The 16453-nt window shown below is 40.8% G+C and overlaps 1 protein-coding gene across 10 annotated transcripts in view; it reads left to right on the top strand.

Annotated features, from left to right (window-relative positions):
• Positions 1 to 3848: 3848 nt before the first annotated feature.
• DOP1A (DOP1 leucine zipper like protein A) overlaps positions 3849 to 16453 on the top strand; it is a 61288-nt gene continuing 48683 nt past the window's right edge. For 7 of the 10 annotated variants that reach the window (XR_011725363.1, XM_071741464.1, XM_071741471.1 and 4 more), the window contains exons 1-2: positions 3861 to 3946; positions 15176 to 15367. Coding sequence is in view for 9 of the 10 variants with exons in the window: in XM_071741464.1 (XP_071597565.1) it covers positions 15230 to 15367 (138 nt within the window). In the remaining variant the exon portion in view is untranslated. Of the gene's footprint in view, positions 4014 to 6046; positions 6551 to 15175; positions 15368 to 16453 lie in introns of those variants that run through there. The other 3 variants (XM_071741470.1, XM_071741463.1, XM_071741468.1) reach the window with 3 other exon arrangements.

Genomic DNA, 16453 nt, shown 5'->3' with positions numbered 1-16453 from the left:
TTGCACTCATGCAAATATTCCCTTGGCACAAGCATCTGCTGCTCTAGGGTGAGGCTTCCTACTGCCTCTCAAGAGGCCTTTTACTAAGAAACTGTTATGACCACCTTGACACCCCTGTGTGACTGTCCCTTAGCTCATGAGCACTGTCACTAATGCACACTTCATGCAGCAGGGTGCCTTGACAGTATGTAAGGAGCTGTTAATGATCTGTATTTGAAGACACAAAGAGAAAAAGCTTTTGCTTTGAAAAAAAAAAAAACAGTCTCTTGCAATGTGAAGTGTTTACTTCCTATGAAAGTCACAAGACCTTCTGCGATTGCAGAGGGTTATTTGAAAACGTGATTTGCAAAGCTTCAAACAAAATGGCAGTTTTACACATGTTAATTTTATAGCAATTCATTGGCTAAGACATGAGTACTTTGAAGTAATCTTAGTCTTTGGAGCTGGGAAAACCAAACCAGATGTCTCAGGAGAGTCTCAAAAAAGTAAGGTTATATTTTGTAGGAAAAATCTGTCTGGCATTAGTCAGCCAAACTGTCTCAACCAAGTGGTTTGTTTTTTTTATAAAACATGAATTTGCTTGAGTATTTGAAGATGCAGAACTTCATGCTGTTCTAAGGGTGGCACTTTGGGATTTAGTTGTTGTTTGTTTGCTTTTGTAAGGAAGAAAAATATTTAGTCCACATGGTGGCTTTCATTTCCAATTACTTCACAAACCAATATTGCAGGTTAAATTGTTCTGAGCAAGTAGGTCACACATCAAACATAAAATCCATGTAATTATAGGAGAATCAACTAGTATTAGTAAAAGGGCCTTGGGCCCCTACTTTACAAAGCCTTACACAAGTTATGAATAATCTTAAGGGTGTGAGCTACACTTATTCAAAATTGTCTATTATAGGCTTCTCACCATTGCTGCACTGAATTGCACAGAAATGTAGGTAAATGTCATACAGAGCAACTGCACCTAGCATCAGGGGTGCATCTAGCCCAGTATTTTTATTCCAATGTCAGTAAAAGGGAATACTATTTAGGTAGAACTCCTTAGTGTGGTCACTTCCTGGTACTTCCCCTGAATCTCATTGTATTAGGGATGCTGGAGGGTTCATCCCTACCTGTTTCCTCCAGCGTCCACTTGTGGAGGTGTTTACCAATAATGCTACCTTGAACCTATGGATAGTATCCAAGTCCCCAGCCTCTGGTAGCAATAAGTTCTAGATGTTCATCACCTGCTTTGCAGGAACACATTTGGGGGGAAGTGTGGATCAGCTGGAAGGCAGGAGGGCTCTGCAGAGGGAGCTGGACAGACTGGAGAGTTGGGCTGATTCCAATGGGATGAGGTTCAACACGGCCAAGTGCCGGGTCCTGCACTTTGGCCACAACAACCCCCTGGGGAGCTCCAGGCTGGGCACAGAGTGGCTGAGAGCAGCCAGGCAGAAAGGGACCTGGGAGTCTGGATTGTCAGGAAGCTGAACATGAGCCAGCAGTGTGCCCAGGTAGCCAAGAAGGCCAATGGCATCCTGGCCTGTATCAGGAACAGCGTGGCCAGCAGGTCCAGGGAAGGGATTCTGCTCCTTTACTCAGCCCTGGTGAGGCCACACCTCGAGTCCTGTGTCCAGTTCTGGGCCCCTCAGTTCAGGAAGGAGATTGAGGTCCTGGAGCAGGTCCAAAGGAGGGCAACCAGGCTGGTGAAGGTACTCGAGCACAGATCCTATGAGGAGAGGCTGAGGGAGCTGGGGCTGTTCAGCCTGGAGAAGAGGAGGCTCAGAGGAGACCTCATCACTCTCTACAACTCCCTGAAAGGAGGGGGTAGCCAGGGGGGGGTTGGTCTCTTTTCCCAGGCAGCTCTCAGCAAGACAAGAGGGCACGGTCTCAAGTTGTGCTGGGGGAGGTTTAGGTTGGACATTAGAAAGAATTTCTTTACTGAGAAGGTGATCAGACATTGGAATGGGCTGCCCAGGGAAGTGGTGGATTCTCCATCCCTGGAGATATTTAAGAAGAGACTGGATGTGGCACTCAGTGCCATGGGCTGGTAACTGCAGCGGTAGTGGATCAAGGGTTGGACTTGATGATCTCTGAGGTCCCTTCCAACCCAGCCAATTCTATGATTCTATGATTCTTTGATTTTCTTTACAGGTCTGAAATCCTCTGTGAAGATCACAACTTTTAAATAGCTCCAAAACATTCAATAACCCTAATCAAGAACTAAATCTCAGATGCATTTGTACCTAGCTTCAAATAAAAATACATGCACAATCTTAATGGGAAATACATCACTTGTATAGTCATACTCAATGCCTCAGAAAAACAGTGGGAATTCATCAGCTTTCCAGAAAGGAACTGTTTCTCACCTACTGAATGCTGTTATAGTTTAATGAGAAAAAGAATCACATTTCCTTTTTATTATTTTCCAACTCTGAAAAATAAAATTAGACTCCATAAAATGTTGGCTGATAACATAAGTTATCGAGTAAAGATTTATCAAAATTATTAAATTTTAGAAATATTTACTGGTCTTCAGACAAAGATTAAATTACCTATTATATAAGCTGAATGCACAAGGTTTTTTGCAGTTAAGTCATTCATAAGCATAACACCTGTTTGCTACTATGAAGCATGCTTAAATTTGAGAACTATAATGATGGACTTGAAATTAACAGGTTGCAGTCAAAGACCTATACCCTTCATACTGCAGAACTGGTCACTTGAAATTTTCTCTTGCAGTAAAAAATTCCTTTCAATATTGTCCATGTGGGCACCCCCATATGCCTTTCTGTGTCACAGGGACTTGAGCCTACTAATCACAAGTTTTAGAAAATTCTACCTACAATTACTAATATAATGGGCAATATTTTCTGAAGTACCACCTGCCTTCTATTTTGACCTGCACTATATGTAATCACAGTTTAACAGAAGGGTTTGGCTTGGAAGAGACTTTAAGGAACATCTTGCTCCAACCCCCCTGCATGGGCAGGGACACCTCCCACCAGACCAGGTTGCTCAGAGCCCCATCCAACCTGGCCCTGAACACCTTATGGGAGGGAGCAGCCACAAATTCTCTGGGCAACCTGTTCCAGTGTCTTACCACCCTCACGGTAAAGAATTTCTTCTTAATGGCTAACCTGAATCTATCCTGTTTCAGCTTGAAACTGTTCCCCATTGTCCTGTCACTCCATGCCTCCTTTGTATAAAGTCCCTCCCCAGCTTTCCTGTAGGTGCTTTCAGACACTTGAAGGCCACTCTGAGGTCTCCCTTGAGCCTTCTCCAGGCTGTACAACCCCAAATTTTTAGTGAGCTCCATAAAGATTAGGGGAAAAAAAAATCATACATCTATATAAAACCTTTTTTTTTATTATTATCATCCGTGTCCCTGTCACAGAATCATTGAGGCTGGAAAGACCTCAGAGATCATCAAGCCCAGCCTATGACCTAACACCACCACATCAGCTGGACCATGGCACTAAGTGCCACATCCAGCCTTTCTTTAAACACTTCCAGGGACGGTGACTCCACCACTTCCCTGGACATTCCACTCCAGTGCCTCATCCCTCTCTCCCTGATGTTCCCGCTCGCACCTTTTCCCCTGACACGGAGGAATGGCTGCAGCAACACCAGGGAGACCCCCAGCCGCTCGCTTCCTCCCTCACAGAAACCCACCGAAACTGCCCCCTCTTCCTTCACACAACGCACCGCTGGCACTCGAGCCTTCAACCCCTAGAACCCAGGCGGTTCGGGGCGGTTCCGGGAAGTTCGGGGCACCCCTCGGCCCCCCGCCCGCCTTTCATCCCACTGTCCGCCAGGGGGCGCTGTGCGGTGTGGCGGTGCGGGCAGAGCGGCGCGGGGGGGGTGGGGTGTAAGGGAGCCGCGCCGCAGTGCATGCCGGGAGCTGTCAGGGCGGCGCGGGGGTGCCGGTGGCGGACGGGCTCTTCCGGCTCGGGTCGCTCAGGTAACGCCGCTCGCCTTGGCGCCCTCTCCTCGCCTTCCTCCTCTCCTTCCTCCTCCTCCTGGCGCGGGTAGGCTACGGGTCCCGGAGGCGACCGTTCCGCTCCTTCTTCCCTGTCGCCTCCTCCCCCCTCCCCCTGTGTAAAGGAAGGCGCCGCAGCCAAGCGGGGTCCGCCCCTGGAGCCCAGCCGGCCCTCTCCCCTCACCTCCCTGTGCCGGGCCGAGGCGAGAGCCGGGCCGGAGCTGGGCGGGGGTCAGGTACCGAGGAGCCTGGGGAGAGCAATTAGCCCGGTAATTGCCCTGCATCAATTAACCTGTGGCACCTGGCTCGCCCGACTGCCGCTCCGTGGTCAGCCCTCCGCTCCCCGGTGCTGTCTCCCGTAGCGGGAAGCGGGTGCGTTTCGAGGCTGTCGAACCTCCCTCCCTTCCCCTCCTCCCCTCCCGGCCCTTGCCTCGGGCGCTGGCTGCGGGGCCTGGTTGCGCCCTTGGTGGCACCGGGCACCTCATCCTGGGAACAAGCTCGGTATTGGGCTGCCGGAGCCGTCCTGCTTTGACCTTGAGCGTGTGAGGGTCGTGGGCCTCCTGTGGGTCGGGTTCCTGGCTGGCTGGCTCGGCTCTTGGAGCTGTTGTTGCGTGTGATGTTTGGAAAGGATACGCGGGGCGTATGTATGGGTGTCCGTAGTGTGGTTAGCACAGGGTTAAATTTCATCTGTTGATGCAGGGGTTGCCGTAAATCTTGTGATGCCCACTTGAGAAGCATTGGCATATAACAGACAGCATCTGGTGCTCAATATTTTTTATTTTAGAAGTAGTTGTATACCTGTAATAATAACCAGAAAATCCTAAAAAAATTATCTCTGTAAGAAGCCTAAGAATATGTTGGGTATGGGGTGCAGGTTTTGATGTTCTGAGTGACTCAACCCTTGCATTTTCATTGCTGATTAGCAAGAACCTTTGCACTCCTGGATCTTCTTCCTATATGCAGTAATAATGCATGTATTATGGTTCTCAGGCTAAATGCATAATGTGATACCTAAATTCCATGGGCATGCTGTAAGGTTGAAGACTGTAGTTTTTCCTTCTGGGGCCAAGCCTTGGTCTGTCTGTGTTAAGTATTTATGCTGGTCTGCCTGTCAGATATGCTTACTTTTTTGTTTGAAATACCAGTAACCTTTCAAAAACAGGGTGACATACAATAGACCTTTGGCAGGTCTAATAATAGCGTGATGTCTCAATATTGTGATGATCCAAAATGTACAGTCATTTTTAATATAATGTGGGTGAATGTCATGTAGAGGAATGTCAGTTTGGAAACAGGCAGAACATCAACAGTATAATTCCTGGCTTTGTTTTAATTGAAATGAAAATAGGCACTTTTGGGAACTAAGCAGCCTGTGAGAGATGGGGAAGGAGAGGCTGCATTTCTGACTTACCAAATGGCTTTCCCAACTTGTTGGTAGTACCTGTGAAAGTAGATGTTTAAACAGCATCTTGCAAAGACAAGTTACCCTCCATCTTCCATCAGTGGAGTGGCTCTGCATTCGGGTGGACAGTTATGTTCACAAGCTAGGCCACGTTTATACTGGTAGTGCTTTTCTTGTTTAAAAACACTGGCATGCTACACTGACCTCTAGAAATAGTCATCACACACACAGAAAGCTCCACGGGTAGGAATGTGGTCTGTCTGGTGTAAATGGGCTCAGCTTTGTTCTTCTGCCATTGTTCTTTGTCTTGAATAAGGGGGGATGCTTCCTCACTGGCTTACTTCCCTTCACCAGAATTACTGCTGTCCAGTTTTAATCTTCTTGATTAGCTGGAAATGACTTCTTGGGCTAGGCTGACTGAAAATGCTTAATGCTATTCTATTTTTTTCTTTTTTCTTGTTTTTGGTTTTTTTTTTTATTATTTTGATAGAACTATTATATTAAATATGCAGTGTGTAGAAGAGAACCAAGAGGTGTGAAGAATGTTGTAAAACACCCTGTTTTGGAAGTTGTTGAGAAAAATAGGACATAGGAAGGGGACTAAAGTAAATGATACCTGCTAAACCATGAAATAGAAAAATGGAAGTGATCTATTCGTATGCACATAAATTGTCTTTCAGATTAATAAGCATGTTGCCCTGACTTGTAGCTGAAAAGAAGTTGAATGATACAGACAGTAAGCAATATGTTTCCCTCTGATGACTTGGGGAGAAGAAACTGCAGGATTGACCATTTTTTCCCCAGTAACTGAAAGAAGAAATGAGAAGAAAGCAGCAAGGAAACTCACTAAATTATCTCACTAGTCAACATATCCCTATTTTTATCAGAAACGTATACTTCAATATAAGTATAAAAAAAATCATGTAAAGCTGAGGAATACTTTTTTCCTAATTTGGTTTCTACCACCATTTGCAAAAATCATATTTAATGTGAATTTAATCTCTTATTTATGTCTTTTCTGGCTTATTTCTGAGGATAAGGAGAGCAAACAAGTTTTTGTCCAGCCACCATTTTCAGAATAGTCAGAAAAGGATACTGCTTTACAAATTTATTTGAAATCTGTCTGCAGAAGATGTGAAATCAGATGTACTACAAAGTATAGCCACAACCTAGATCATACATAGGTATGTGTATGGCATTCTATTTCAGAATTAAAATCAGAATAAAAAGATAGAAAGTATTTGAAATTTGAAATTACTGGGTTAGTAAAATCTTCGGACCTCGGGTATTAAAAGAAAGGAAGTTGGACAAAGTCTTGTCTTGTGTATTGTGTTAAGAGGTTACTGGAGTTAGGCAATGAGGGTATGAGAACTTCAGACGTATTTTTTTAAGTGCCAGGTTTGTTTAGAGACAGAATGTGTTTCCTGAATCTAGATGTTGTTAGATCAATGGGTATGGATGAATAAAAAGTTTTTCTAAATCTTCAGTTTTAAGGTTATTGTGATAAAGGTATAAATAAATAAATAACCGGGCCACTTTTTAATTTTTTTCCAAGTTGGTAGTTTCTATGTTAAGCTCTTTATCAGAATGTTAAAAGAGATTTCTCACTGTTAAGGCACAGCATTACCCTGGAAGAAAGGCCTCTCTCAGTAGAGGAGAGTGCTGTAAGCAGAATATAAGACCATGAGACTTGTCTAAGGCCTCTTTGTTTACCCAGTTGAGGAATATCTGGAAGTTGTCAAACTCTTCTTTTAAAACAGCTTAATACACATCTAGGTTTAAACATAGTCATAACAGTTTGTGTTGGTTTGCATTGTTGCCTTTTCTATTCCTTTTTTTTTTTTAGTTCATTTTTTAAACTGTTTCCTCTATTAATTTGATTTACTGGTTTCCTAAGAGTAGACAATAAGCTAGAAAGAAAAGGAGTACCTCAAAATAAGTTTTCTGTTAGTAAATGCTTGGGAAAGACTGGAAGAGGAGAACTAACCAATTTAAGAGGGTTTGTTTTCAGAGAGGGTATAGCAACCATTTGAAGGCATGAGGCAGGAACAAGTAAAATGAAAAGAAATTACAGTTCATTTCAGAAAGTGCGTCTTGTTATTTAGCACAGACACCTGGACTGAAGGTACCTGTTTGAAATCATGTACTTACTTATCTATCATTTCTCAACAGAGTGGACAGAAGCCCCAAAGCCTTGTCAGGGAGTGTAGGGGCTGGGTGGTTGCACTGTGGGACAGGAAAGGCACAAAGCTCTCGGTGCTGGTGGGTGCTACAGGAGCCATGGGGAGGGTGCAGCTGTGCTCACACCAGAACATGCTCTTTTTCTCATTTCTGATGATTTTTCCAACTCACCAGGACTTGTGTGTTCATCATGGATTTAGCTATGCAAGATAAATACCTTCCAAGTTCCTGTTTAGAGTAATCCAAGCAGCCTTATTTCTAATATGCAACCTCAGGATCTTTTTATGAAGGTGTGGAAACGTAACTGCATGATGTTCCAGTTTTGATTCTGGATAGCTGAAAAAACACCTTCCAATCCAGGGTGCAAGCCAACCTTTTTCATCATGGCAACAGTTTGTTTTGGTTTAGGGAACAGTGGATGATACTTATACTTCATAGTAAGGATTTTGTGTTTCTGTTTTGCTTGGCATTGTGAAAGTGAGTGGTTGATGCCAGGAGGAGATCTTTTGTGTATTTAAAAAAAAAAAAAAAAAAAAAAAAAAAGCAAAAAGCCCACAAACAAACAAAATAAAATAAAAAATAACCCCCCCCAAACAATCAAATAAAAAACAAAAAACCCAAAGCCTGCATTGAAAAAATCTAAATGCTATATTCTTCCTTCCCTATTATTGGCATTTCAGCCTGAAGACTGAGAAGAAATTTTTTTTAAAAAAATGCCTTTACCCAGATTGGTTGATGGATGCAAATGTGTAATTGAAATTATGAGCGTAAATAGTGACCTGTTCTAGAGCTATGTTGAAATATTAGTGAGTCAGTACAGTGGTCAACAAAGGGAAGAAGAGGATGAGAAAAGTACTTACAGATGAGCATTGAAGGATAAGCACAAAGTCAAGGAAGTTTTTTCCCCATTTTTCACTCAACTATGTTATTCAGGCTTAAAATGGCATTTGTTTTTTAATATGTCATGTTAGATATTTTGCATAATTTAAAATAAAAGGTGTGGTTATCTGAAGTTCTGTAGATTTTAGATGTAAAATGCATGCTAATTAAGGCATAATATGATAGGTAGAGAAACTGAAATAGATTTGATACTTTTTTACTTCTGAAAAAAAATAAGTGTTCTAAAGAAAATACATTCTCTTAGAGATAGTTCATAATTATAAATTTGTTTTCTTGCAATGGCAAATAGAGAATGTATGTATGTTCCTTATGAATTTTTAAGCTTTTTATTCCTTTATGGATTCCTTTGTGGTTTAAGTCAGACTTTGGAATACCATAAAACAGTAGTAGCTGAAAGGACATTTTGTAAACCTTCTGTATTTCTATCAGACTGTGATCAGTGGTAGACTTACAGTTTTAGTCAAGTCCTTCTGTGACTTTTTGAATATGCAAAAGAAGGAAAAGGTTGCTCTCCTTTCTTCTTACTGATGATTTGGTTTTTGTGTAATGATAAATTAATCAACACGTTTTGTCGATTGTGAAACCAGGAGGGAGTGCATACAGTTGGGTACCTTATCTAACCTCTAGTACAAGCCATTGGTTTTCCCTCTTTTAATACTTGTTTAAGCGTCACAGAATCATGTAATGGAATCATAGAATGGTTTGGGTTGGAATGGACTTTAGAGATCATCCAGTTCCAACTCCCCTGCATGGGCAGGGACATCTCCCAACAGACCAGGTTGCTCACAAGCCCCATCCACAGATTCTGCCCCTGTACTCAGCGCTGTGTCCAGTTCTGGGCCCCTCAGTTCAGGAAGGATATCGAGGTCCTGGAGCAGGTCCAAAGGAGGGCAACCAGGCTGGTGAAGGGACTCGAGCACAGATCCTATGAGGAGAGGCTGAGGGAGCTGGGGCTGTTCAGCCTGGAGAAGAGGAGGCTCAGAGGAGACCTCATCACTCTCTACAACTACCTGAAAGGAGGTTGGAGCCGGGGCGGGTTGGTCTCTTTTCCCAGGCAACTCTCAGCAAGACAAGAGGGCACAGTCTCAAGTTGTGCCAGGGGAGGTTTAGGTTGGACATTAGAAAGAATTTCTTTAGGGAGAGGGTGATCAGACATTGGAATGGGCTGCCCCGGGAAGTAGTGGATTCTCCGTCCTTGGAGATATTTAAAAAGAGACTGGATGTGGCACTCAGTGCCATGGTCTGGTAACTGCAGCGGGAGTGGATCAAGGGTTGGACTTGATGATCTCTGAGGTCCCTTCCAACCCAGCCAATTCTATGATTCTATGGTCCAGCCTGGCCTTGAACACTTCCAGGGAGGGGGCAGCCACAACTTCCTTGAGCAACCTGTGCCAGCATCTCACCACCCTCACAGGAAAGAATTTTTTCCTATTGTCTAGCCTAAATCTCCCCTTTTCAAGTTTTAAACCCCTGCCCTTCATCCTCTCACTATACAGCCATGCAAAAAGCCCAACCCCAGCTCAGGGAAACATCTTGTGTTGATTTAGAAGTTGCCAGTGGGTAATGTACAGATAATTATGCTGATTTAATTTTGTAATGGAATGGAATTTGAACACCTAAAGCAGTGTTGTTTTTTCTATGGAAATATGTAATAAGCTGTTCCATTTATGAATTTTGACTGGGTAGAATAGCACTGGAAAGTTATTAATCACAATATTAAATCTTATTATGTGCTCTCTGCTGTTGCAGGATACTAATGAGATCACAGATAATTATATTTAATTATACAGTCTGCATTTTTTGTGTTTGTTTATTTGGGTAATATGGGGGGTTTTGCATCTTTCATTACTGTACTCAATAGCAGTTGGCCAAAACTATGATTCTGTGAAAACAACAAGCTCAAAGGGTTCTTATTCTTCAGAAGACATTAGAGATACCTCTGAAAACTTCCCAAATAAAAGGCTCTGTACAAAATCAATTTCGAATTATAGTAATTAGCTGTAATTGGAAAATCTTTTGTGATGGAAGAATATATGTATTTCCAACATTTTATTTTTATCTTAAGAGGCTGGCCTGGGGTTCGCTAAATTTATTTTGCTATTCATGCTTTTAACTGCTTCTGTGGGGAAGCAAAGCATAACAAATTATCAAACGACAAGGCTTCTGTTTTCCATGTATTCAAGTCTGTGTTTGTATTAAGTCTATTTAAATAAAAATGTGTTTCTGCAGTTACCAGCTTGGCATGTGGGCACTGTACACTGCTTGAAAAGCAATAGCTCAGTACTGTTAGATTTGAAATGTTTCTCATCTGCTTTTTTAATTATCTGTTCTTTTACTGTACATCCTATAGCCACACTTGAACCAGAAACAATTTTAGAAAAGCCCTGAAATATTGAAAAGCAGAAACTGAGGGCATCAAAGGGAACAGTTTGTGAGCTCAGGTTCTTACAGTACGTGGAACAAATCTTGAGGGTTCTTGAAGTGACATGGTGCACGCAGATTTGTGCTCCACAGCAATCAGAACTGTACCCTATCTCCAATTGCAAATTGGTGTGAAACTGACCTTTAGAGTGATTCTGTGAGGGTTAATAAATGTAACAGTGGAACAATAGAAAATCAAACCTGAAGAGGAGCTTTGGGATACCACAGGTAAAGGAGAGGTTATGAATTCTTAGGAAATCTTATAACCTTGTGATTAAATTGAGACATAATTTAGATAAAAGCTCTTTTTATTAAGTGAGTGTTGATGAAGTTGTTCTTTGCAATCATGTTTCTTTAGCTTCCGTAAAAACCACTCAGAGCCTCTTAAGCAGGTTCAGAGTTTTTGTTGTGAGACAGAAGGCTTTTAGGCACATGAGTTGTGAAGGATGAACATTTGCTGTGGAAAACATGGCTCTAGCCATTTCATCTTAACATGACTCGGAGGAAAACCAATACCACCTCATTGATGAAGAGAACTGCAGGCTGGTCTGTCAACTCACCATACACAACCCCCAGCAAAAGGAGATTCACAGCCCCACATAATTGCTTTCCTTGTCAAAGTCATACTCGAAGACTCTTTATGTATCTAGGGATATCCAAAATTGTGAAGTTTCTGGTTTTTTGATCCCCAAGAGAAGGTGAATTGGAAGGTAGTGTCAAGACCTACTTCTACAACTACTTGTGACTGAAATATGGTTTTATAAAGTAGTTTGAAGTGTACAGCACTTCTATGGTAGTTTTTTCCTTATTGATAATAAATGTTCTACTCAGACACCACCATTTGCTGTTTGTAATTCAGTAAGAGGAGATGTGGTCTTCTAGCAGGTCAGTGATTACCTCTGTCCAGACTCATGTGAGTGACTGAACTTTTGATCTGAGAATCTTGTCTCATCTCATTAGCTATGCCAAAAGGGAGAAAGCCAACAAAAACAAATGATTATGCTCCTCATACCTTTACTTAAAAAGGGAAATAAATAAAGAGCATTCCAAGGAAAGCTGACTAAATGGTGATTGTGAAATGGCAAGGTAAATGGTTTAATCTTTGAAGCGTTTGGATTATTTTGATTTATTCTATTTTATTACTTCTCTCATTTTCAAAGTAGTAAACCATGAAAGAATAAGGATGTGATACTTACACAATGATATACATTGCTAAACTTTAACATTGCATATAATTATAGTACTGTAAAATGAAATGTTAAATCTATAGTTTTATAGTTGAGGAGAACAGAAAGGTATCAGTAAGAATACATGGTAGAAAGTATGTTACATGGTAAGAGAGTAAGTTCATTAGCATCAGCTGGTCTGCAATAGACTTGTCTAAAAGTGTAGGTAATTTAGTCAAAGTTGTTCATGCTTTTTGTTTTTAAAAGAAACAGAATATTCTTTTCAGTTTGTAAGTCTGAAAAAAGTTCCCTATTTAGCCTGAGTTCCTGCTGGTTTTGTTTAACATTTGAGAATTCTGAATTAGCTGGATAAAAAAAGGGATTCTTTCTTGACTCTGAAAGCATTATCTGCTCTGTCAAGTTCACTCACCATCCTTTTTTGCTTGGAAAAATGAGAACTATGCTGTTTTTGTATGTTGGCCTTTCTTCTTTTTTAGTGTAATAATTTATTTTACTTTTGGAGAATCAGACACTGGCACTTGTGCAGCTGTCTCTGAGAAATCTTTTGGCATTCTACAGCTTCTTTTCAAAGCAAACCATCTTTTTTCTGGATTTAATCCAAAGATGGTTGTTGTAAAATAAAACAACACGAAGTACCCCTTTTTTAAAAAATAGAAAGTGAGACCTAAGTGCTTTATGCCGGTGGGGTATTGCAAGTTCTATGAATTTGGCAGCCAGAATATGGTTTTTAAATAATGGATTGCATTTCTGTTCTACCTTGGAGGCAATGTGTCATTATTAGTCTGCCATCAGAATCAGGGGTGCAGAAGGTTTGTAATACCCGGGCTTTTTATTCCCTCCTGGTGTCCCAGCTCTTTTTCTTCTCTTTGTTCATCCCGTTCTTCTTTCTTGCAACTTTCCTTAAAATCCAAGAAACCAGGAGATGAACATTAGCAGAAGAAAGATTGTAATAAGGATGGAGAAATAATTAATGCAGAATTTGGGTTGTTTTGTAGAAGAAAAGGTAAATGTGATGATGCTTTGTCTGACACCTTGTATTTACCTGCACATGAAAGTTATGGGACGAGAGTCAGAGTGCTGGTGTACTGTCTGTGACTGAAGCAACTATTTAATGTTGTTCTAGCACTAAAAAACAAAATTAAAAAGCTGAGTTCTTACCAAATTATCTTCAGAAGGACCTGCTAGTTAAAGGAATTAGGTTTTTTTAGAGAGCTAAAATCTGCCAGGGTACATTGAGGTATCAATCATGAAATTTTGAGCCTGGTTTACTGCTGTCATAGTTTGGAGATGTCAGAGTACAGCTTTCTTAATTTTGCTTTTTGGAGTGCTGAAAAAGTAAAACACAACAAATAGTGATGTAGTTTGTAGGTTTTGGAGTTTTTTCAAGAACGTGGCAAGGATTTGCCGTTCAGTTATCTGAAAATACTTGGTAACTGATCCTATGGTTGTTGTTCAGTCTGTGGTAACTCCTTATGGAAACTGTTGACAAAGTTACTAAATAGCAGCTTTGTAGCTGTTTTGGTAAGAAAAGTACCAAGGGAGGAATTTTTATGTTCATATAAAACACTTAAAATTGATCATATATGCTTAAAGTCAGAAAAGTGTTTGTGTTTTTTGATGCATCTTGCTCAAAAGTGGCACACACTACAGTTACATGAAGTAATGCCAGTTGAATTGTAATTCTTTCCTGATTGCTCCTAAAGCACTTTATACTGAGCAGAATTTAAAGTGTTTTTATTGTCTCCCTCAACTGCAGAACCACCAGAAATCAGTGTTGCTTTTTATTTCTCCTAATTCTTCTGCTCTGTTATTTCATATGAATTTTTCATTTCAAACAGTCCTGCTATTTTGTCATTGCTGCTCACTGGGAATAGGGGCCAATGAGGCATCTTCTCCAGTAGGTTTGGAAGGGTTCACTAAAGCTGCTGTTTTCAGCATGACTCACTTATTGTACCTGGTAGAAAGTCTCATGAATACAGCTTCTTTATACCATGTTCTATGGTTGGGTTGGGTTTTTTTTTGTTGTGTTTTTTGGTTTTTCGTTTTTGTTGTTGCTGTTGTTGTGGTTTGGGGTTTTTTTTTGGGGGGGGGGGTGGAGGGGGTGTGTTGTTTTTTTTTTGTGGTTTAGTTTTTGGTTGGTTGGTAGATTTTTTCAGTTTGGGTGGTTTTTTGTTTGGTTGGTTTTGTTTGGTTTTGGGTTTTTGTCTGTCATGCGTCAACCTGCTGCGCTTTTTTCCTTTAATCAAGAAAGCAGCAGCATCTGCAGAGTATGAAGTCTTTTCTGAAGCTGAGCATCAGAGAGAACTCCCAAAAGACCCCAATTACAAAGGGCAAAAAGCTGCCTTTTCAGAGGCAGACATGCTACAATAGAATTTAACATTGAGTTGTAGCTACTTGGGGGCTAAGTAGCAATTGGGATTTAATAGCAATTCAGTTTAATGAAATAAATAGTGATGGCCCATAGAAGAATGAGGTGGTGTTCCTGGAACTGGGGTGTCTTAATTACTTGGTGTAGACTGCCATGTGATGAAAATACAGAGAGCAAATTGCAAAAGCCTCTGATTACAGAATACTCATAAACACAGACTTTTGTTGTGCATGGATGAGGATAACATAAAGCAAAGTAGAGCTACGTGGCTGAATTAGAATATCAGGTATTATAAAAGGAAGTGTTGATGCATGGAAATACACTTGAACAGTGTGTGACTATTGTTTGTGTTCTCCCTTCTTGTCTCCTGCCTGGAAGTGATTCAGAAAGATTGGTGTCTTGTCCTTTCAGAAGTTTTCTTTTATGGTAAGGTGGGTTTTTCTGGTGAGGAAAATGTTGGGGTTTTTTCTTGCCAGAGGAGGAAAAAAAGAAAGCAAAAGATCCCTTTTATTGAATTTTTGAGAATAAACAATACTTTTTGTGAGAAGCAGGACATGAATTTTCTAGGACATTTTTTCTCGATTTGTGGGGGTGTTCTCTTTTTTTCTTTTTCTATTTGTGTAGAGTGTGTTAGCTTTGGTTTAGTGCTTGCTGTAAACTGATTTTAGATTGGTATTTTATAATGCCTTTGAGGGAAAATGCAGTGCTCTTTATACAAAGTTCTTTTAATATGTCTCTCTTTTTTTAAACAGGTAATGTCTGTACATGAATTGCAAGCTCGTCTCTAGTGGGGACACCCTGGGAGGATGAACACGGAGGAGCTGGAGTTACTGACTGATTCCAAGTACAGAAACTATGTAGCAGCTGTTGACAAGGCACTGAAGAACTTTGAATATTCCAGCGAATGGGCAGATTTAATATCAGCACTTGGAAAGCTAAACAAGGTATGCCTAGCAGGTGCTCTCAGAAGAGATTCAGGAACTGACAAAGAGTATTGGGGTAAAAGTGCAGAAGTGCAAGGTTCTAGCAGTCTAATATTCCTGCAAATATTTTAGCAGCCTGAGCCAAATGTTGGGTGTGTGCAAAGAGCAAACAAATGAAACAAATGCCTTTTCAAGTCTTAGAGTTGAACCCTTTCTTATTGTAAGTAAAGGGAAAAGTTAGTTATATTTCTAGTGGAAGTAGGTGCAACATCTTTTTTATTACTAATATTTACTTCTAATGCTATTGGAATAGTGTGAGAAGTAGCAGCCAGTGTAAAAATCAGCAGTAATTTTATGAAGCATGGGTTACAAAATGATGGGTGAATCGTTCATTGACCAGACAGTGTTTTCATTCTAGTCTATTTTAAAGTTAATATGTTGGATCTGTAATGTAATTGTGATCTTTAATAGCTTTTTACAAATGCATACAGATCCTGATATCCTTAAAAATCTAATCAGTCCCATGTGTTTCTAGGGATCTTTAGTTAGGCTTATAGAATTCCCTTTGAACACACACATTTTACCAGTGTGAAGCTTTGCAGAGTTTGGCATAGAAAATGACTGGTGTGAAGCATTTACAGTCTACTCTTTAAATTTTGTGGAAGATCAATAAGTGACAATACAGTTGACAGTGCCAGTGGCATAATTTCTTTGTATGAACTCCCATTTATTTAATTTTTTTGGTCATAACAGTTGTTGTGGCACATGTATACAAAGTGATATTGGGAAAGAAAAATCGGAAGGTGTAACTATGTAACTATGTTCCTGTCCTGAAGTGATACATAGTTTCTGGCAGCTATAAAATTCTCTGTGTTGTCCCACTGTGTGACAGCTTCCTAAAGTTATCCCAGACTCACCACCCACAGTTTTGTAGTCCTCTTTAAGTTACCAGCATTGATTTTAATAAATGGAGATAGTAATTTTTGGCCCCTGAAAGAAGCAAAAAATGAAAGGGTCAAGCTGTGAGTATGGAGCCCATTGTGAATGAACTTCTAAATGCCTTCACAACTCCACCTACAGCAAGCGTGCAAGTGAAAAGCAATGCAA

The sequence above is a fragment of the Heliangelus exortis genome, chromosome 3, assembly GCF_036169615.1.
Source record: "Heliangelus exortis chromosome 3, bHelExo1.hap1, whole genome shotgun sequence".
In the NCBI taxonomy this organism is placed as follows: Eukaryota; Metazoa; Chordata; class Aves; order Apodiformes; family Trochilidae; genus Heliangelus; species Heliangelus exortis.
Note: the sequence above shows the minus strand (reverse complement) of the source record. Positions and strands in the feature narration are given on the sequence as shown.